The following is a 23,612-nucleotide window of genomic DNA, read 5'->3' as shown; positions in this document are numbered from 1 at the left end:
ACTTGGCTAAGGACTTGTCGTGACAACGGAAACACAAAGTTCATCCCCAGAAATGTTTGACCCGGGCCCAAACAATGATCTAATCCCAAGCAGATTCAGAATCACGGTGTGTTGTTGCATTAAAAAGAAGGTTCCGCCTGTTACTTTTCCGGTGCAGCCTTGTGGTAGAGCAACATGGCCGAGGTAAAACAGAAAGTCTACTAAAGCACAGATAAAACACTTCATTGATTTCATAGAATTTCAAGACAAAGCACTTGGTGATTTAAGCAATCTTGGCTTGTGCATGTTTATTTTTATTTATTTTTTTTGCAATCTTGTTTTCTTGGATTTGTTGCACTATTAAAAATGGATATACGGGCTAGTGTCCCCATTGAAAATAATGAGGAATAGCCTCTCAAAATAGAATCGATTTACATCAAATGTATTATTCACCAACAATAATAATCATTTACAATAGTAAAATAACAACAGAGGCAGAGGACTCCGTTATCAAGAAGAATAAAAATGAAGTCTGTGGGGCTGAATGAACGATATTTCCCAGTTTGAAACATCACTTGTGATGGAGATGTAAACTACTGACCTGTTAGAGCACTACGTCTTGGATCAGAGCCCTACCAGGGATTAGCCCTTTCATAGGAGGCGTCTTGTCCGTGTGAGAAGGGCCGTCTTTGCAGTCAGTTGCCCGAGTTGGAGTCTCTGTCGCCAATGAAGAAGTGCATATGAAAGCAGAGGGCCAGGAAGCCCGTTCCCAGCAGGTCACCAAGTGCAGTCAGGTAGGGAATGGAGAAGTTGTCCGGGTCCATCCCTCGGCCCCACATCCAGTGGACCATCCAGTCCGCTAGGTAGAGGAGGATGATCACCTGGGGGACGACAGACAATATTGGAAAACTCACATTTCCGCCGCGGTTGACATTTGTTTTTGGTCTGTCTCTTTAGTCAGAGTTACACATTTCCCCCCAAAATGTACCATCCATCCATCCATTTTTTACCGCTTGTCCGCCTATCTCAGCTGCATTTGGGCGGAAGACAGGGGTACACCTGAGTCGCGACCTTGTCACAGGGCCAACACAGATAGACAACATTCACACTGACATTCACACACTAGGGCCAATTTAGTGTTGCCAATCAACTTATCCCCAGGTGCATGTTTTTGGGGGTGGGAGGAAGCCGGAGTACCCGGAGGGAACCCACGCAGTCACGCATTTTGTGCAAATGTCCACTGGAGTTGACATGTGTTTTTGGTTGAGATGTCCGATAATGGCTTTTTTGCCGATATCCGATATTCCGCAACTCTTAATTACTGATTCCGATATCAACCAATACTGATTGTGGGGAAGCGTGGCCGGCAGACCAACAGCGAGGCAGGGCACGCCGGGGCCGACTCCAAGATGGCGGTGAGGAGGCATGGCCGGCGGGATCGACGCCGTAATGAACCTCAGGTGCGTGGATCGCCCGGCTGGGCACAATTGTGTAATCCCCCCTCAGTGTGTAAAAGGGCGGCAGCCGAGAACGAGGGGAGAGTAGGAGTTGGAGAGCCAGCAACGGATGCAGCGCGGAAGTGAGCGATAGGCAGACGGAGACGACGAGGGCGGCTGAAAAGCAACCGGAAGAGCGAGCAGTGGGGAGAGGAAGGAGCTGAAAAGCGACCCGACCTGCACTAACGTTTTATTGAAATAATAAAACAAAGTCAAAACTGCTCCAGTCATGTCAGTCCTTGGTGGTCCATGGAACCCCGACAGTGAGAGACTGTCACACCCATATATACAGTCGTGGAATTAACACGTTATTATGCCTAATTTTGTTGCGATGCCCCGCTGGATGCATTAAACAATGTAACAAGGTTTTCCAAAATAAATCAACTCAAGTTATGGGAAAAAATGCCAACATGGCACTGCCATATTTATTATTGAAGTCACAAAGTGCATTATTTTTTTTTAACATGCCTCAAAACAGCAGCTTGGAATTTGGGACATGCTCTCCCTGAGAGAGCATGAGGAGGTTGAGGTGGGCGGCGTGGGGGGGCGGGGTGTATATTGTAGCGTTCCGGAAGAGTTAGTGCTGCAAGGGGTTCTGGGTATTTGTTCTGTTGTGTTTATGTTGTGTTACGGTGCGGATGTTCTCCTGAAATGTGTTTGTCATTCTTGTTTGGTGGGTTCACAGTGTGGCGCATATTTGTAACAGTGTTAAAGTTGTTTATACGGCTACCCTCAGTGTGACCTGTATGGCTGTTGACCAAGTATGCCTTGCATTCACTTGTGTGTGTGGAAAGCGTAGATATTATGTGATTGGGCCGGCACGCAAAGGCAGTGCCTTTAAGGTTTATTGGCACTCTGTACTTCTCCCTACGTCCGTGTACGACTCCGTACAGCGGCGTTTTAAAAAGTCATACATTTTACTTTTTGAAACCGATACCGATAATTTCCGATATCACATTTTAAAGCATTTATCGGCCGATAAAATCGGCAGTCCGATATTATCTGACATCTCTAGTTTATTATTATTCTCCAACTTCCATCGCAGTTTTGAGGGCCTCAACATGGAAGAAAACTCAGCAATATTTGCAAGCATTTCCAGTCCGGCAAAAAACTCTGATACTTTCAGGGTCCAGAACCCAAACTTCGAAAATTGTCTCTCGAGCGCCAACCTTTAAAATGTAAACATTTTTTATTCAAGTATCGTCATGAAAATTGCCAGTAGTGTCTATTACAAGGATGTCAAATATGCGGGCCGGAACGTGTACAATACGGCCCGGGAGATGAGTTTGCTAAGTGTAAAATTGAGCAGCATTTTTAAATTGAAGAAACTGCTGTTCTAAATGCGTCCACTGGATGTCGCAGTAGCAATTCTGTTAGGCAAGCAAACAGTTTACCGTATTTCCTTGAATAGCCGCAGGGGCGTTAATTAATTTAAAACCTCTTCTCACTCCTGCGCTTACCAAAAGCATGCGGGATGGGCAAGCATGCGCTAATTATTTTAAAACCTCTTCTAACTCTGGCGCTTACCTTATCATGAAAAGCACATTTAATAAAAAAAAACGTTATCATGGTCTTACCTTTACTTATAAATGATGTCCATCTGCAGCGGCTTCTGATCAAAGGCAGTCTTTCTTATCTTTCTTCAGTTTTAAATGTCTCTACAGATATTCCTTTAATTATTACCTCCTGCTTCGATTGAAAGTCCAGTTTAGAAAACTGTTTTATTTTAGATATGTAATCCTCCATGGTAAAAGTGCAAGCAAACGATCGCGGCTCACGCATTCTGCTTGTTGTCTTCTTCTGCAGCACCAGTCTTCTGCAGTACTGGTAGTCGCAAGAAGGATCACTACCACCAGGAGGCGGGAGTCATTTAATGACTCATATTTGACCCGGCGGAAGTGCCAAGCATGCGCTAATTATTTTGCGAAATTAGTTTGACCCGGCTGTAATTCTAGGCAGGCGAATACTATATTCAAGGAAATACGGTATAATGTATTATTTTCTTCATGGTGTTTCTGAAACTGCACCATTTTTTTTCTTCAGAATTTTTCTTTAACTTTAAGTGTTTTGTCAAAAGGACTATTTGTGAATACATTTTCAGAATGTGCGTGTTCTTTTATATAGCTGCGTAAAAATAGGAATTAGGTTGCTTTTTCAAGCTATTTTGCGATAATGATGAAATTGCCAAATGTAGACGTTATATTATCATATTCATACAATAGCATACATGTATATGAACATGCAGGAGCTGCAAACATAAAGAGGAATTAATTGTTACACAATATTTACACCCTACTGGACATATTCACAATATGCCTCATTAGATATTGGACACATTTTACCTGCAGCATTGCAGCAGCCAGGTAGAAGGAGACGAAGATGGGCGTGAGTGTGGTATGTCCCCCCTTTAGTGAGTTGATGGTGTAGAGGAAGACGAGGTGACCCGGGGCGACCAGGAGGAACAGCACTCGTGCTGAACGGGAGTTCACAGCTGGAGAGCAAATAGAGAGGAGGAAGGGAAGGAGTTATCCTGGGTCTTACTGCCAAAAATACATATAAATACTGTACATAACACATTTGAATTATTACTGTATATCAGTGTTTCCCACAGGACTGCAAAACTTGTTGTGGTGTTCTTGGGTCTACACAATGTCATCATCTCATATACTTTTTTATTTTTCCTTTTTTAAATTTTTTATTGACATCCAGCATCATACATTCCTATCCATTACATCATATTCATATAAATCATATATGTATTGTCTGCCCTAAATGTCAAAATATTTTTTGTTTATATCCCATCCATACCACCCCCCGCTGCCCCCCAAAAAAAGAAAGAAACATCAAAAAAACAAAGTAACATCTACAAATACATCGATTAAATAAACATAAAAAAAAATAAAAATCATCATCTTATTTACAATGTAATTATAACGGATGATGAGTCAAATAAATGTGGGAGAGACAAAAAGTGAGTAAAAAAAAAAGAAAAGCGAAACAAATATGTTTGGAAATACAAATTAATGCTCCTCTTGCTTCTTTTTGCCTTTTTTTTTTTTAAAGTTACCGTATTTTTCCGACCATAGAGCGCACCGGATTAAAAGGCGCACTGCCGATGAGCGGGTCTATTCAGGTCTATTTTCATACAAAAGGCGCACCGGATTATAGGGCTCATTAAAGGGGTCATATTATTATATATTTAAAAAAATAAATAAAAACACTTCCTTGTGGTCTACATCAGTGGTCCCCAACCTTTTTGTAGCTGCGGACCGGTCAACGCTTGAAAATGTGTCCCACGGACCGGGTGGGGGGGGATGTTTTTTTAATTTTAATTTTAATGTTATTTTTTTTCATAAAGAAATACAATCAGGTGTGCTTACGGACTGTATCCCTGCAGACTGTATTGATCTATATTGATATATAATGTATATATTGTGTTTTTATGTTGATTTAATTAAAACAAAAAACAAACAAAAAAAAAAATTTTTTTTTTTTTTTTTTTTTTAATTTCTTGTGCGGCCCGTACCAATCGGTGGTTGGGGACCACTGGTTTACATAACATGTAATGGTGGTTCTTTGGTTAAAATGTTGCATAGATGATGTTTTACAGATTATCTTCAAGCCACTTGAACTGGGAGAGCATTTTCTTTTCACATCCATTTTATCAGCCTTATTAACGGCAAGTAATAATGAAAGTAAAAAAAAAAAAAAAACCCACCAAAGCTCAGCCTCTTGAGAAATCTATTGCTGCCAGCACATTCTACTCCTATCAGTCACAGTATCTACTATTTCTTAAGTCTATATTTTTATCTACAAGTTGATTAAATATTACTAACACTAGTTTGATTATAATATAAGCTAAAAAGATCTATATTTTTTAGTGCTCTTCTGTTTATTTACACAAATATGTGTATATTTGTTGTTGTTGTATGTATTGTTACATGATTAGTATTGATTACTGTATTTTCCAGACCATAGGGCGCACCGGATGAATGGTCTATTTTCATATATAAGGCGTAAAAGATTATAGAGCACATTAAAGGAGTCATATATAAATTTTTTTTCTAAATTTAAAACACTTCCTTGTGGTCTACATAACATGTAATGGTGGTTTGTTGGTCAAAATGTTGCATAGATTATGTTCTTTAAGCTGCTTTCTGACAGTTGCTTTAGGATGCGCCGTTTAGTGGGCGGTCTTATTTATGTGGCTCACCTTCGACAGCGTCTTCTCCCCGTCATCTTTGTTGTAGCGGTGTAGCGTGCAAGGACGGGAGTGGAAGAAGTGTCAAAAGATGGAGCTAACTGTTTTAATGACATTCAGAGTTTACTTCCATCAATAACGGAGCAGCATCTCCTCATCCGTGGCTCACTAGTGCAACAACAACGCCGGAAATGTGTCCCGTGAAAAAACGTCCGACCAGGAACTCTCTAATAACTAAAGTTCCTTGGGTGAATAATGTAAACTCACTACACCGGTATGTTTTAGCGCTTTCATGTCGAGTTTACTGACAGATATAAGTAAGAACTTCACACTACTTTATATTAGAAATGGCAACAGTGGAGGATGAATGTCCCATAACAAGAAGATAGAGAAAAAGAAGAAGCTTATCGACTACGGCGTCGCCACGGACTACAATGGCGGACACGCACAAATTTTCAGGACTTATGCGATCCCAAATACACATCAGCACGTACCAGAAGGTAATAAAAGTTGCGTTTGCATAATATAGCGAAACAAAACGCCAGATAATATGTCTTAACTTATACACACACCATAATAATACTCCTATGTTGAAGCACAGTACAATCCATCAAGCGGTGCGGCTTCATAGCTTACCAAAGTCGTACTAAAACATGTTGATAGATTTTTTGAGCGATTTGTGTAATGTTCTATATTTTCAATGGAACATATAACATTTTTGGTGTCGTTTACTTGAGTTATATTGCAGTCTACACCTATCTCTTATGTGTGACTGCCATCTACTGGTCACACTTATCATTACACCATGTACCAAATAAAATCGCTTCGAGGTCGGCAAGCACAACCAAAATTATTCCGTACATAAGTCGCACTGTCGAGTTTAGAGAAAAATAAAGGATTTTAAGTGTCCTTATAGTCTGAAAAATACAGTATCTGGAGGGGTCTGAATGCTCGCTAAATGTGCAGTGTTACTGCCACCTACTGTACAACAACAAACATTCACAGACTCACAATATTGTGATTATGATCGAACTGGTAGCGCCACATTTATTTGTGGCAGGCCATCACAAGTGAATGAATGTTTGGGAAACACTATATATATATATATATATATATATATATATATATATATATATATATATATATATATATATATATATATATATATATATATATATATATATATATATATATATATATATATATATATATATACTGTACACCTGCACAATGTAAACACAGTGCTAATCAAAATGGAGAGTTATTGTTATGGATCATCATTAGTGCTGCCACAAAAGTATTACAAAAAAAAATCAGATTAATTACACTTTGATGAATCGCCGTTAAGCTCAGCCCCAAAACGTTGACACAAATACAGTTGTATTGACGGAATGTCATAAAGGATTACTTATAAAATGTTTTTACGTAATTTGTATACTCAAAAATTGGTAATTTTTTTTATCTAAAGTCTATTTTGAAGCGAAAATTGCCACCGAGCACAACGGTCAGAGTCTCCTCACTCTTCTTTGCACTGATTACTGACGACTGCGCCTTTCAGGTAACCATCTGCATTTAAGGTAAAGGAACATGTACGGCCGAATTGATGAATCTGCATTTATACATGATTAATGCAGTCATTTTTTGTGATTAATTTTCTGTGTTGACATCCCTAATCTTAATAGATCTGTAAGAATAGCTCCTGGGTAAATAAAGGATAAAAAAGTATAGTGATTGTATTAAAAAAAACTAACTGGTGTATCACATTATTAATAAAAAAAAACACCATCTATAAACCAACCAAATACTGTAAAAACTGAAATCTAAGTAAGATTAAATATCTCAATTAAGGGTGATATTTGCTTATTTTCTGTCTGATAAGATAATTCTTCTCACTAAGCAGATTTCATGTTAGAGTGTTTTACTTGTTTTAAGTGTTTTGGTCCTAAATGATCTCAGTAAGATATTACAGCTTGTTGCTGAGATTTGATTACCTATATTGAGTAAAACATGCTTGAAACTAGAATATCAACTGTTGCAAAGCTGTGTCATCAACACTCACAAGTATAAAACTACTTTTTTAAAGTAATAATTTCTTATTTCAAGCATGAAAAAAAAAATCATGACTTTGACACAATTGTGTCTCATAATTAAAACAGATGACAGCCAAATGGACTTTGCTGTTTTATTTTCAATGAAACAACAGAAAACACGTACTCATATAGTAGTACAGTTGGCACAGTACAGTAAACTGACAGTTAATATTTAAACATTTAACATGTGATATTTCTAACAATTTTGAACAGAAATAGTTCATGCACATTCAAATAAATTCCTCAAAATTACAATTAAAAACAATTTGGCCGGGGGCCGGGCTGTATATATGCGCACTAATTGACTGAAAGAGCACGCACTTGGCGCGATGATGTCATGTTGTCAATGGAAAACGCATTTTTTAAACCATACAATTTGCCTGAGCGGCTAGGAGACCCCTAGCCGCTCAGGCCTTGTTGCCTTTCCATTAAGAACAATAAATTAGTTTTTAGTATAAGTTTGCTGGTTTCATTGAGGTTAGCTAATTTTACTTGTTTTGGAAAGTCTTGACAAGCCAAATTTTCTTGTTCTATTGGCAGATAATTTTGCTTAGTTCAAGTAAAATACCCCAAATTTTTGTATTTTTTTTTCTTGTTTTTGAACACTGACTTTTTGCAGTGTAAGAGATGCCCGGGAACTTACTTGAGGTGAAGAAGGTGGTGCAAGGTGTTGGGCACTTGTTCCTGGGCATAGGGTTTGGATCCCCCATACCTATACCATTCATGTGCAGGTAGGTGGAAATTCGACTGGCCTGAACTGCGACCAGGTTACCTCCCACACCTGACACACACACACAGAAATCACATTTTGAGCCAGGTCATGTTAGTGCATGTTATTATATAAAAGTATATGGCAGTTTGATGGTTTGGTTCTTTGCTAACAATGATCAGGAAGTGTCTCTCAAACGAACATATTCTGTACTGTGCATCCAAAAAGTATTCACAGCGCTTCACTTTTTCCACATTTTGTGATGTTACGGCCTCTTTCCAAAATGGACTAATTTCATTTTTGTCATCAACATTCTACAGTAAATAAATGCCCCATAATGACAATGTGAAAATGTATTAAAACTAAAAAACTTAAAAGTCTCAAGTCTTTTTGAATACGATGCCACAAGCTTGGCACACCTATCTTTGGCCAGTTTCACCCATTCCTCTTTACAGCACCTCTGAAGCTCCATCAGGTTGGATGAGGAGCGTTGGTTTTCATCCAGGATGTCTCTGTACATCGCTGCATTCATCTTAGTCTAGTCAGGGAGGTGACCCAAGAACCCGATGGTCACTCTGTCAGAGCTACAGAATTCCTCTGTGGAGAGAGGAGAACCTTCCAGAAGGACAACTATCTCTGCAGAAATCCACCAATCAGGCCGGTATGGTATAGTGGCCAGACGGAAGCCATTTCTTAGCAAAAAGTTTGCCAAAACGCACCTGAAAGACTCTCAGACCATGAGAAACAACATTTTCAGGTCTGATGAGACAAAGTTTGAACTCTTCTTTGAACTCTTTTGGAGGAAACCAGGCACAGCTCATCACCAGGCCAATACTAACCCTTCAGTGAAGCATGGTGGTGGCAGCATCAGGCTGTGCGGTTGTTTTTCAGCAGATAGAGGGAAAGATGAATGTAGCAATTGTGGAGGATGCATATATGTTCAAGAGTTCTTTCTTTTTACATAGCCATGTTTAGAGTAGCTAGTACTTTTCCTTTGTATATTCTACTAGTTTCTCTTGTGTTTAGAGGTCTGTTTTGTGTCTTAACCTTGGAATGTGAATACCTCCCCCACTGGTTCCTTATCAGTGTTGCAAGGGGGAGAAGGGGGTTTTCTTTGTGTGCAAAGGAGTTGGCTTTTCCGTTGGAATGCCAGATCAACGAGAGTAGCCGATATGAATGTATTGGTTAAACTGATCTCCTAAAGCTTTAGTAAAACTTGAACATATTCCAATTCTGTCTTGATGGTCCTTCTTACTCAGCATATATGTCATCGAAAGAACTTGGGATTGACCAGTAACTTAGATTCCCTGGGAGGAAGAACTGGTCGACGCAACACAATGTACAGAGACATCCTGGATGAAACCCAACGCTAGGAAGTGGGCCTCGTATTCAAAAAGACTCGAGGCTGTAATTGCTTCCAAAGATGCATCAACAAAGTATTGAGCCAAGGCTGTGAATACTTATGAACATGTGATTTTTTTCAATTTTTATATATTTGCAAATTAAAAAAAATTAAAAATAAATTTCACATCGTCATTATTGTGTATAAGCTTTTGAGGACAAAACATATATTATTCCATTTTGAAATAAGGCTGTAACATAACAAAATGTGGAAAAAAATGAACACTGTGATACCTGCCATACCATGTCAACCAAACCTGTTGTATACTAATTTATGTTGAAAATTTCCATTTGTTGTATGGTCGATTAGATACCAGGGTGAAAGGGGTTACCAAGTACGATTCCTCACCGTTGATGACTGGGGAGAATACCGCCATACCAGCGAAGTTGGGATCAGTGACGGTCTTGTCAAGAATCAGACCACCGACACTGAAACACGGACATGCATAAAACTAACCGACTGTACGCAATCACCATCGACACCACCGTCTTAGAGTAAGTGACACACCTGCTGATGGCCATGGCGATGATGACCGGCTCCCATCCAGAGTACAGCACTTCTCTGGTGGAGGGGATCTTTCTGGCAATCAGCACCCAGAGTGGACACAATGCCACAAAGACCGCGCACACGAGTGGATTGGCGTAGTCGTTGTAATCTGCAAGAGAGGAGTCACCTGACTAAAATATTCATATCACACATCGTCCTTGTGAGTGTATAATGTTTGGTGATAAACATGTTCACAAAAAGCCATACAAAAGACAACATGAATGCAACACTGGTAGATTTCTATCAAACCCAATCATGTCTGATTTGGTATTGGAGACTGTTAGAATAATTATAATTAACTCTTATGCATAAAGGCCGTTGCTATAGTTATTATCAATTGCGCTGAAGTTGTACTTTTCGATATGTGCAAAGGGACAACTTGCAATCTTGGATTGCAGTCGTCTCTTATCAGTGTTTGTGTCCAGAACATCGAGTACCGCGACGCAGACAAAGCAGAGACAGGGCGATATCACGAGTGTCAGCACATTTTACATTTCTGAATAATCATATATTGTGTCCAACTGGGGCTGCTGAAATTACCCCCCCTTCCTTCAGAAGCAGCCTCAGTGATGTAACCAGGGACCTCCCAAATAAATACTGGGAGATTGTAACTGAGTGTGCAGCCCCAAACGTCTCTCCTCATTGAGCCAAATTGAAATCTTGTCTCATTAACTGCCTACATTGTTATTGTGATAGTGTATCGTGTATCGCAGATGCTGCAATATATATTGCGACATAGATTTTAGGCGATATTGGGCGATATCGCCTAAAATCTATGTCGCAATATATATTGCAGCATCCTGCGATAACGATACATATCACAATAAAATTTTTGGCAGTTAAATGATGAAACAGTTTTAAATTTGGCTGCTGATTTATGTCGTAACATATTGTATCAATTTCTAATTGTGTTATTTTGTCAAAAATATTATTAACCTACTTGTTTATTTACTGGCAATATTGGGTTACTTTCTGTAGCAAAATTGTTCTATTTACGCTTCTGTTAAAACGTAATCAGCACTTAATCTTCTGTTGTTTAAATACTTTATATTAGCTTTAGGCGATACTACAAATTTAGGTATCAGTCCAATACCAAGTACTTATTGGGGCAGTATTGGCCATATCAATGCTGGTACTGATTCTTTAAGATGATTGAATGATTACCTTTTTGGTCACAATTATAATCAGACAATAACACAAAATGGCTGTGTAACGATATCAATAAAATATGAAAATAATTTATTTTCCACTATTGGCTATGATTTAAATCCTTTGGTTTTTGCTCTCTAAGTCTTCTGCTCACTTAACAGACACAATCCACTTTTAGCTTTGCATGTGCTATCAGGTTTGCACATGCTTTAGTACACGCAAACCTCAAGGTATTTTAGAAACCTGCATTGGGACTACGGCTGAAAAATTAGCATTTATGCTAAGTCCGGCGCATTTACACCGTTTGTTCAAGTGTTGAATAATGTGCACTGTCCCAATTAAATAAATGGAAATGGAATGGAGTAAATCCGAACCTCACAGTATAAACACATTGTAGGATTACCAAACGACAATACTGGCGCATTCAACTTAATGGCAAAGACTACTTCCTGACTAGGGCAACACACTTAGGACAAACTGAAATGAATTGATACTTGCAAATAACAAAATATTTTATTATTAAACAAAATAAAAAATTATTGCCACAGAAACACACATACTAGTACCGAACATTGGTACTGTTGAGTACCGGTATCGATTCCCCGGGTATGGGAACTGGGTACGGTTTTGGTTCAAATGTCAAAGGTACCCAGCCCTAACGATACGTCAACACCTTGGGAAAGAGAATATACTTCCAGTTTGACGCTATAGAGAACAAGCAAACTTCTGGATCAATTATCACCGTTTTAGTGAATTAATTCACATTTGACTGGTAATACGAATCACAGTTACCTTATTTTTACACTTGTCACTGTTAGAATAATTGTTTCTAAATGATCACAAAAACTTTGTATTACATTGAGTTCCTGACAAGAAGACAAAAGCATGTCTTTGAAACCTACCAAGAGTAAGGCTCGTAAAACTCAACTGTGTAGAGGGGGGGGGGGGAGCAAGATGAAGGTGTTCCTGTGTTCTTTAATGTATGGTAATCAACAGAAGGATGTTGTTCTGGCTCAAGGACTTCAGAGCGGAGAGATGACAGGATCTGCCCAATTTCCAGACAAACTCTTTTTGAACTATTTTACGAACTCTTTTTGAACTGACCTTTCCTGTGAATTGTTTACGACCTTTTCTGTGAACTTTTTGCGACCTTTGTCCTTTGGAAACAAAGGTGGCCATGTGGTCGGGGAGGGTCCAAAATAAAAGAAGGAGGCATGCAATCTTTTGGCAGAGTGTGCTGAGATACTGTACAAGAGTACAATGTGTCCAGGCGTGTCTCCTCAATTGAGTCCAAATTGAATTCTGTCTCTGTTTATTTCTTTGCCTCTTGTCTTGTTTAAAGGCCTACTGAAAGCCACTACTACCGACCACGCAGTCTGATAGTTTATATATCAATGATGAAATCTTAACATTGCAACACATGCCAATACGGCCGGGTTAACTTATAAAGTGCAATTTTAAATTTCCCGCTAAACTTCCAGTTGAAAACGTCTTTGGATGATGACGTATGCGCTTGACGTAGCCAGTGAAACAGAAGTATCGGTACCCCATTGAAAACAATACAAAATAGCTCTGTTTTCATCTCATAATTCCACAGTATTCTGGACATCTGCGTTGGTGAATCTTTTGCAATTTGTTTAATGAACAATGGAGACTGCAAAGAAGAAAGTTGTAGGTGGGATCGGTGTATTAGCGGCTGGCTGTAGCAACACAACCAAGAGGACTTACTTGGATAGCAGACGCGCTAGCCGACGCTAGCCGACGCTAGCCGCCAAACGCACGGATGATCGGGTGAAGTCCTTCGTCGCGCCGTCGATCGCTGGAACGCAGGTGAGCACGGGTGTTGATGAGCAGATGAGAGCTGGCTGGCGTAGGTGGAGCGCTAATGTTTTTTTTATCATAGCTCTGTGAGGTCCGGTTGCTAAGTTAGCTTCAATGGCGTCGTTAGCAACAGCATTGTTAAGCTTTGCCAGGCTGAGAATTATTAACCGTGTAGTTACATGTCCATGGTTTAATAGTATTGTTGATCTTCTGTCTATCCTTCCAGTCAGGGATTTATTTATTTTGTTTCTATCTGCATTTGAGCCAGATGCTATCACGTTAGCTCAGTAGCTAAAGAGCTTCGCCGATATATTGTCGTGGAGATAAAAGTCACAGTGAATGTCCATTTCGCGTTCTCGACTCTCATTTTCAAGAGGATATAGTATCCGAGGTGGTTCAAAATACAAATCCGTGATCCACAATTAGAAAAAGGAGAGAGTGTGGAATCCAATGAGCCAGCTTGTACCTAAGTTACGGTCAGAGCGAAAAAAGATATGTCTTGCACTGCATTCTAGTCCGTCACTCTAACGTTCCTCATCCACGAATCTTTCATCCTCGCTCAAATTAATGGGGTAATCGTCGCTTTCTCGGTCCGAATCGCTCTAGCTGCATTGAAAACAATAGGAAAATATGAGGAGGCGAACAACTGACTAAGTCACGCTACTTCCGGTAAGGGCAAGGCTTTTTTTTTTATCAGAGACCAAAAGTTGCGAACTTTATCGTCGTCGTTCTATACTAAATCCTTTCAGCAAAAATATGGCAATATCGCGAAATGATCAAGTATGACACATAGAATGGATCTGCTATCCCCGTTTAAATTTAAAAAAATAATTTCAGTAGGCCTTTAATAGATGTCATCAGTGTTTGAACCTGACAGTCACAGTGAAAATCTTACTTTTCAAAATGGCCTCGTTTAACTACAGTATCTCCAATGGGTTTTTAAATCTGGACAAAGTGAAGGTAGACCTGGAAAGGGGTGTGTTCAACATCGTCATCGTCACCAGGAGGCACACTCTGAGACGTGCAATTGTTCAAACTCAGACACGCATGGCAATTTTTTCCCCGTGACATTTTATGGAGGGAAATCTGTAAAAAGTTACGAGGTTACACCCCACTTTTGATGCAATAGTGGCGATTGTTCGAAGGCGTGTCGTGTTTGTCCACCAGTGAGTCAGCTTAGATGAGACACGGCGAAGATACAAACAATGAAGTCAAATAGCTGTGAAATGTTTCGCCCTCAAATACAACCAGCTTAGTTCCCGCATCATTTCATATCTTAGACATACATTCACTTAGCGGGAGTCTTGGTTTTTGTTTGGAAAGGTAAACTTTGATCCGGCTACTGTTCTGTATATATTCCTATTGTGACATCACACCAGCATGCACACAGCAGTGTCACGCTAATGAATTCAACAAAAGAGAAATGTGACTTAACAAAGATGACGCCCGGTATTTAAAGGTCTTACTTAAATGGACACACCTTGTCTATAAAGAGCATTTTCAAATACCATTTGTCAGTGTAGGTAATTGTTTAGAATGTTATCATATGTGGGCCAGTCCATCGAGTCAGTGTCCTAAATCGAGATGAAATGTATAAATATACAAAAAAAATGAACTGAAAAATTATTTTTGCACAATGATCTGATTACATGTGCAAAAATATCGCATTTGTCGCATTTATTTTAGGGCTGTCAAAAATAAAGAGTTACCTTGTGATTAATCACAAAAATCACCACATTAATCAAGTCCCGGATTTTTCGGAATATAAGTCGCTCCGGAGTATAAGTCGCACCGGCCAAAAATGCATAATAAAGAAGGAAAAAAACATATATAAGTCGCACTGGAGTATAAGTCGCATTTTTGGGGGAAATGTATTTGATAAAAGCTAACACCAAGAATAGACATTTGAAAGGCAATTTAAAATAAATAAAGAATAGTGAACAACAGGCTGAATAAGTGTACGTTATATGAGGCATAAATAACCAACTGAGAACGTGCCTGGTACCCTCTAATCAACTTGGTTAAACTCCAACCTACGGGCCTTGAGTCGGGGGGCAACAAGAATTGGGAGAGAGTCCAGCCCTTTGCCAACAATTCACTATTGTTACTTTCAGTACTGTAACTCAAATGAGTAATCTCTGGCTTAGTAACTCTGTACTTAAATGGAGTAATGTAGCTAGAGATAACATTTTAAGTCATTTATTAAAGGCCTACTGAAATGAATTTTTTTTATTTAAACGGGGATAGCAGATCCATTCTGTGTGTCATACTTGATCATTTCGCGATATTGCCATATTTTTGCTGAAAGGATTTAGTAGAGAACATCGACGATAAAGTTCGCAACTTTTGGTCCCTGATAAAAAAAGCCTTGCCTGTACCGGAAGTAGCGTGACGTCGCAGGTTGAAGGGCTCCTCACATTTCCCCATTGTTTACACCAGCAGCGAGAGCGATTCGGACCGAGAAAGCGACGATTACCCCATTAATTTGAGCGAGGATGAAAGATTCGTGGATGAGGGATGTGAGAGTGAAGGACTAGAGTGCAGTGCAGGACGTATCTTTTTTCACTCTGACCATAACTTAGGTACAAGGGCTCATTGGATTCCACACTTTCTCCTTTTTCTATTGTGGATCACGGATTTGTATTTTAAACCACCTCGGATACTATATCCTCTTGAAAATGAGAGTCAAGAACGCGAAATGGACATTCACAGTGACTTTTATCTCCACGACAATACATCGGCGAAGCACTTTAGCTACGGAGCTAACGTGATAGCATCCGGCTTAACTGCAGATAGAAACAAAAGAAATAAACCCTAACTGGAAGGATAGACAGAAAATCAACAATACTATTAAACCATGGACATGTAACTACACGGTTAATGCTTTCCAGCTTGGCGAAGCTTAACAATGCTGTTGCTAACGACGCCATTGAAGCTAACTTAGCAACGGGACCTCCCAGAGCTATGCTAAAAACATTAGCTATCCACCTACGCCAGCCAGCCCTCATCTGCTCATCAACACCCGTGCTCACCTGCGTTCCAGTGATCGACGGAGCGACGAAGGACTTCACCCGATCATCGATGCGGTCGGCGGCTAGCGTCGCATAGCGCGTCTGCTATCCAAGTCAAAGTCCTCCTGGTTGTGTTGCTGCAGTCAGCCGCTAATACACCGATCCCACCTACAAGCTTTCTTCTTTGCAGTCTCCATTGTTCATTAAACAAATTTCAAAAGATTCACCAACACAGATGTCCAGAATACTGTGGAATTTTGCGATGAAAACAGAGCTTTTTGTATGGGATACAATGGTGTCCGAATACTTCCGTTTCAACCATTGACGTCACGCGCAAACGTCATCATACATAGACGTTTTCAACCGGAAGTTTCGCGGGAAATTTAAAATTGCACTTTATAAGTTAACCCGGCCGTATTGGCATGTGTTGCAATGTTAAGATTTCATCATTGATATATAAACTATCAGACTGCGTGGTCGGTAGTAGTGGCTTTCAGTAGGCCTTTAAATGTTTGATCAGATTTAGAGTTAAAAAAAAAAAGAGATTTACGTTTATTTTGAGAGTTACAACAAGCAAATGGCATCGATTCGGTGGAATGGCCTTTGTACATAATGTGACAAGAGCATTGCTTAGCCATCTTGCCATGTCAATTGTAATTATTATTTAATAACACATACTGTATAAATGTATTTTGACAACTGTTACCTAGTTCCCTGTACAGTCCTGTAGAGATGCCAGCCAGCAGGGACAGGGTGATCAGGTCTCCCAGGCTAGCAGCAATAGGTGTGGCCACGTTGTCTGGGTTGATGCCAACTTTCCTGGACGCGATGATCACACCAATCATGATGAGACCTGTGGGTCAGGGATGTCAAGAATGGGGGAATCTAAGATTACGTTTAAAAGTGGACCAAATCTGATTTTCGGATTATAATTCAAATGTGATCTTTATCAGACTTCAGTGTAAACGCACACAGGGCCCAATGTGGCCACAATGTGGTCTCTACATCACTTGCATGCGCAGTTTGGTAAAGTGAAAACAAAAAGGAAGTGACCCGGAACCACAACAGAAGAGGAAGAGCGACATACACAGACCAGTTTGCCTGCTCGATAGAGAACCAATGGAATGTGTAACACTTTCCATGTCTCTGGACATTAAAAGAAATAGAAAGGGAACTCTTGACCGCGACAAACTTGTTTTGGCGACACCGTTCTTTCTCATCTTCTCCTTCTGTCTCACACAGACGAGGATAGAGAAAACAACACTGTGTATGGGCACTCTACCATATATCCAAACGTGTAACGGGCAAAAAAAATCAGATATGGTGTCCAGTGTAAACAGGGCCTGAGATTTATTTCGCAGTTTAACTTGCTACTTTGTTGCTAATCCAGTGCTTTCCTTGAGGTTACAGCTTTGTGGGTATCAGAGGGCGAAAATACACGCACAATATTTGATATAATTACTGCTCTCAGGTTACATTAGGGTTGATGACCTATAGACTGAACTCTTTGTAGGGCACAACAAAAGACAACACTGGCACATTCAATTGAATCCCATTAAAATACTTCCTGACTATGGCAACACACCAAGGACGACCTGAAGTTAATGCATTATTGCTAAAGAGACTCCAAAGTGTAAGAAATCCAAATATACCAACTGGAGAGCAAAGTTATCATTATCAGTTCGTTGTTAAATTGATTAATTATTTACCACATGAACACACATGCATAAGTAACGATACCCATTCCTAGGAACCGGGAATTTGTACTGTATCGGTGAACAGTGAACCTATCCCTATTTTTAAGAGATCATTACTCCAAATGTTATGTGATGTTGAGAGCCCAGCTCAACTTGGAACTGCCGAGTCAATGGAAACGCGGAATATCTCGAGCATTCTGTGCGGGGTGGTAGTACTCTACCTAGTAGCAGAGAAGCAATGAAGGCAGTAGCTACACTGGAGGCACAAAGCAGCACGGCGTGGTTTAGCCGGAATTGACCCTCTGGAATCCAACCGAAGATCACTGCGGCGATGGAGGCCAAAAACCCCACCACGGTAGCCTGGACCTGAAGACATGCATTCAAAAAAAACGTTCAACATGTTCAATAGAGTAGCTGTAGAGCAGGGATATTCAACCAAATTGTTCTGAGGACCACAATTCCAGAAAGCTACGGACCGGCGGGCCAGACTTTCACTTCCTATTTTGTATATTCCGGAAAATCAGCGTCCTCTCTAGTGGACATTTGAATTTGATCTATTTATTTTGTCGGAATCACAGGAGCCCTCTGCTGTTCTCAGGGACCTTCTGCAAAAAAGCTAGTCAAAGATCATCTCTATGACAGCACTCGGGTGTTTTTAAGAATCTGCTGCAAAAATGTGAGTCCCTGACAAGTTTTTTTTATACTGAACTTGCGGGCGATCAGTTGAATAGTCCAAATGATGAAAAAGAGAGAACCTATAAAACTAGACTGACAATTATTTGTGATTAGTGATAATTAGTGATTATTTGTGATAGGTACATTTTCAGAATGTGCTTCTTCTATTCTTGGGCCAAGTAAAACAAAGAAAACAATCTGAAGTATTTATTTTTAAGATGTAATGCAATGATTTTACCAGTGCCGCGCCCTTCGGAATAGATTTTCCTGAATGTAGCCACTGAGCAATGTTCCCTTTAATCTCCATGAGATTATTTTCTGATATACACTACCGTTCAAAAGTATGGGGTCACATTGAAATGTCCTTATTTTTTGAAGGAAAAGCACTGTACTTTTCAATGAAGATAACTTTAAACTAGTCTTAACTTTAAAGAAATACACTCTATACATTGCTAATATGGTAAATGACTATTCTAGCTGCAAATGTCTGGTTTTTGGTGCAATATCTACATAGGTGTATAGAGGCCCATTTCCAGAAACTATCACTCCAGTGTTCTAATGGTACAATGTGTTTGCTCATTGGCTCAGAAGGCTAATTGATGATTAGAAAACCCTTGTGCAACCATGTTCACACATCTGAAAACAGTTTAGCTCGTTACAGAAGCTACAAAACTGACCTTCCTTCGAGCAGATTGAGTTTCTGGAGCATCACATTTGTGGGGTCAATTAAACGCTCAAAATGGCCAGAAAAAGAGAACTTTCATCTGAAACTCGACAGTCTATTCTTGTTCTTAGAAATGAAGGCTATTCCACAAAATTGTTTGGGTGACCCCAAACTTTTGAACGGTAGTGTAAGTGATTTGGCCCAATTTACAATGAAAATAACAAAAAAAATATTTTGTAGGTCCGGGTGGGGGTCCTACTTTGGAAAGAATATGTACCCCTTTCAGAGATCACATTTAGTTCCCCTTAAAACATTCACATGTTGCACAATGAGATGTACGGATGGGATAAAGTGTACATTCCTGTAACTTTCTGTCTGTAAAATATATATTTTTATGAGTATTTCTGTAATCTACTAACAGCATTTCACAATTAATAACCATAAATTAACATTCTTAATAAATGACAGTAAAATAAGCAGACATCTGATACTTAATAACTGTTTAATAAATACAGTTTTGGTAAATTGACTTAGTTGTGATTTCCCTCTCTGCATGAAAGTTTAAAATGAGCATATATTAACGCAGTATGAAGAAGAATGTTTTAATGTAGACACATAGAATCATCATACTGCTGTGATTATATGCATCAAGTGTTCATTCAAGGCTAAGGCAAAATATGGAGATATATATCGTGTATCGTGACATGGCCTAAAAATATCGAGATATTAATAAAAGGCCATATCGCCCAGCCCTACTATAAAGTACACCTATTCAGTACAGAGTCATTCATAAACAGATCATACACATTTATTGAAGTGAGGCATTTATGTACCTGGATGAGAGCTAAGTTCCCCATGATCATGTTCCACATGTCCTTGCTTGTGTCCATTTGACCAATATTAGCCTGCAAGACAGAGCATAACACAGAAAGTTATATCACATGTTTGGACGTGCTGCTGCCTCTAGGCCCCGCCTGAACAATAAGACATTCAGTAATCGACACAACGATGCTCTGATCTCTGATTCCCCCCCCCGCCCAGACCAAGTCCACTCATCTCATCTCGCCTCTTTTACTAAAAAACAGACACACACACACACACACACACACACACACACATACACAGATGTTGTCAAGCATAAAGGGTGTTGGCAACAGGGTTCTGCTTTGTATCCAATTCAATGATTCCAGACCTCATACACAGACACCTGAATGGTACTATATACAAATTAGACATCCACAAACGCGCTGTAGTGATGTGTGGATCAATACTGAAATATCGATACCACCGATACCAGATCTTTGTGCTATAATATTGATTCTCAAATTGAAATATCGATACTTTAGTTCAGGGGTGTCTAAACTTTTTCCACCAAGGGCCGCCTTCTGAAAAGTCAAAGTATGCGGGGGCCATATTGATATTTTTAATTAAAAAAAAAGATCTTAAAACAGACATTGTGTCAGCTTTGTATTATAGGTGATGAGGGGATTAAGTATATTCATAATTATTAATTGGAACTAGGTTTGTCCCGATACCAATATACTAGAGATGTCCGATAATGGCTTTTTTGCCGATATCCAATATTCCGATAGTGTCCAACTCTTAATTACCGATTCCGATATCAACCGATACCGATATATACAGTCGTGGAATTAACACATTATGCCTAATTTTGTTGTGATGCCCCGCTGGATGCATTAAACAATGTAACAAGGTTTTCCAAAATAAATCAACTCAAGTTATGGAAAAAAAATGCCAACATGGCACTGCCATATTTAGGGCCCGCACGGCCCATTGTCAAAGGAATCCCAAAGGGAGTCCTTTTGCAATGGGACGAAAGGACCTATTGAATTTGTAAGGTTTTATTATCATTATTATTATTATTCTTTCTTTTTTCTTCCGCCGCCTCTTTGAGCCCTAATTTGACCCACTTAACATGCTTCAAAAGTCACCATATTTGACACACACATCAGGACCTGCGAAAATTGCTATCTAATAAAAAAACCTAGCCCCAAAACTCAAAATTGCGCTCTAGCGCCCCCTAGGAAGAAACACAAAACAAACTGCCTGTAACTCCCACTAGGAAGGTCGTAGAGACATGAAACAAAAACCTCTATTTAAGTCTCACTTAGACCTACATTTCATAATTTAACATCCTCGGGCAAAAACCAACAGGAAGTTGGCAAATCCCCCTTCAAGACAAAATTGTACTAAAAACACTCATTTTTGCCTATTTGAACTGTAATTTGACCCCTTTAGAATACTTCAAAACTCACCAAACTTTTCACACACATCAGGACTGGTGGAAATTGCGATCTAATAAAAAAAACGAACCCCAAAATTCAATATTGCGCTCTAGCGCAATTTTTGAATAAAACAGAGACAAAACTGCTCCTCAGAGGAAAACACAGACAAAACTGCTTGACATCCTTCAGCAAAAACCAACAGGAAGTTTGCAATCTCCCCTTCAAAACTAAATTTTTGTAAAAAACGGTCACCAAACATCAAACATTATATCCTCCGAGCGCGTTTGTCATTTGGGCTTCACTCTACTACAGGAGAGAGATTGAACCCTTCTGATGGAAGGATACTCAAAGAGTTTGGATAAGTGCTACGGTTTTGATTTTACGAGCCTTCAATGAACCACTGTGCTGCAGCACCTAGGAAAAAAACACAGACACAACTTCCTCTAACTCCCAGTACGAATATCGTAGAGACATGAAACAAAAACCTCTATGTAGGTCTGACTTAGAGCTAGATTTCATACACTGACCACTTAGGACTAGCACCTGCCAAATATGCGGGCCCGACCAACGCTGCTTGCAGCTTTAATTATTATTGAAGTCACAAAGGGCATTATTTTTTTAACATTCCTCAAAACAGCAGCTTGGAATTTGGGACATGCTCTCCCTGAGAGAGCATGAGGAGGTTGAGGTGGGCGGGGTAGGAGGTAGCAGGGGGTGTATATTGTAGCGTCCCGGAAGAGTTAGTGCTGCAAGGGGTTCTGGGTATTTGTTCTGTGTTGTGTTTATGTTGTGTCATGGTGCGGATGTTCTCCCGAAATGTGTTTGTCATTCTTGTTTGGTGTGGGTTCACAGTGTGGCGCATATTTGTAACAGTGTTAAAGTTGTTTATACGGCCACCCTCAATGTGACCTGTATGGCTGTTGACCAAGTATGCATTGCATTCACTTGTGTGTGTGAAAAGCCGTAGATATTATGTGATTGGGCCGGCACGCAAAGGCAGTGCCTTTAAGGTTTATTGGCGCTCTGTACTTCTACCTACGTCCGTGTACACAGCGGCGTTTTAAAAAGTCACACATTTTACTTTTTGAAACCGATACCGATAATTTCCGATATTACATTTTAAAGCATTTATCAGCCGATAATATTGGAAGTCCGATATTATCGGACATCTCTACAATATACAAATATATAAAATGTCTTTTGATACTTTTCTAAATAAAGGGGACCACAAAAATGGCATTATTGGCTTTAACCAAAAATCTTAGGGTAAATTAAATATATGTTTCTTATTGCAATTTTGTCCTTAAATAAAATAGTGAACATACGAGAAAACTTTTCTTTTATCAGTAAGTAAGCAAACAAAGGCTCCTAATTTAGTCTGCTGACGTATGCAGTAACATATTGTGTCATTTTCCCTTCTATTATTTTGTATTATTTCCTGAGTTTATAAACATAATATAAATAAAAAAGAACGAAAAAAGATTTTGTGATGCTAAAAAATATAGATGTAATCATAGTAGTATCGACTAGATGCGCTCCTGTACTTGGTATCATTACAGTGGATGTTAGGTGTCGATCCACCCATGGCGTTTGTTTACATTTTGACGCCGTTGAGCTAAGGTGTGTAATGAAGCATGTTTAGCTATTCCTCGTCCTGCAGGGATGATACTTGTAAGAAACTCACTTTATTTGTCGCCATGGAGGAGAGGATTAGTGGTTTAGAAGTAGCTAAAACACGGCAGACTGCGGCTGGACGTTAGCCGCTAACTAGCTAGCCATGTCTTAAAGCACCTCTTCCTGAGGGCGTTTCAGTGTTATAACTTCACCTTTATCGTTAGTTTTTATGCCAAAATGCGTCCGTTCTCCCTTTTCTGTCTACACACTGTGTCTGTTGGTAAGTACTCTGTGATTGTGCGCTGCCGAACA

General features: G+C 39.6%; 1 protein-coding gene across 3 annotated transcripts in view; it reads right to left on the bottom strand.

Moving 5' to 3' along the window:
* Positions 1–23,612, bottom strand: part of slc41a1 (solute carrier family 41 member 1) — a 123,311-nt gene that overhangs the window by 602 nt on the left and 99,097 nt on the right. For all 3 annotated transcript variants that reach the window (XM_062045262.1, XM_062045269.1, XM_062045253.1), the window contains 8 exons: positions 20,274–20,345; positions 18,323–18,467; positions 17,111–17,257; positions 10,385–10,532; positions 10,226–10,305; positions 8,410–8,547; positions 3,818–3,966; positions 1–860 (listed from right to left, as the gene is read on the bottom strand). The exon at positions 1–860 is cut by the window's left edge and continues 602 nt beyond it. In XM_062045262.1, coding sequence (XP_061901246.1) covers positions 675–860; positions 3,818–3,966; positions 8,410–8,547; positions 10,226–10,305; positions 10,385–10,532; positions 17,111–17,257; positions 18,323–18,467; positions 20,274–20,345 — 1,065 coding nt within the window. In that variant the 3' untranslated portion in view covers positions 1–674. The remainder of the gene's footprint in view (positions 861–3,817; positions 3,967–8,409; positions 8,548–10,225; positions 10,306–10,384; positions 10,533–17,110; positions 17,258–18,322; positions 18,468–20,273; positions 20,346–23,612) is intronic.

This window comes from Entelurus aequoreus, linkage group LG01 (genome assembly GCF_033978785.1).
Source record: "Entelurus aequoreus isolate RoL-2023_Sb linkage group LG01, RoL_Eaeq_v1.1, whole genome shotgun sequence".
In the NCBI taxonomy this organism is placed as follows: Eukaryota; Metazoa; Chordata; class Actinopteri; order Syngnathiformes; family Syngnathidae; genus Entelurus; species Entelurus aequoreus.
This window is presented reverse-complemented; position numbering and strand designations above follow the sequence as displayed.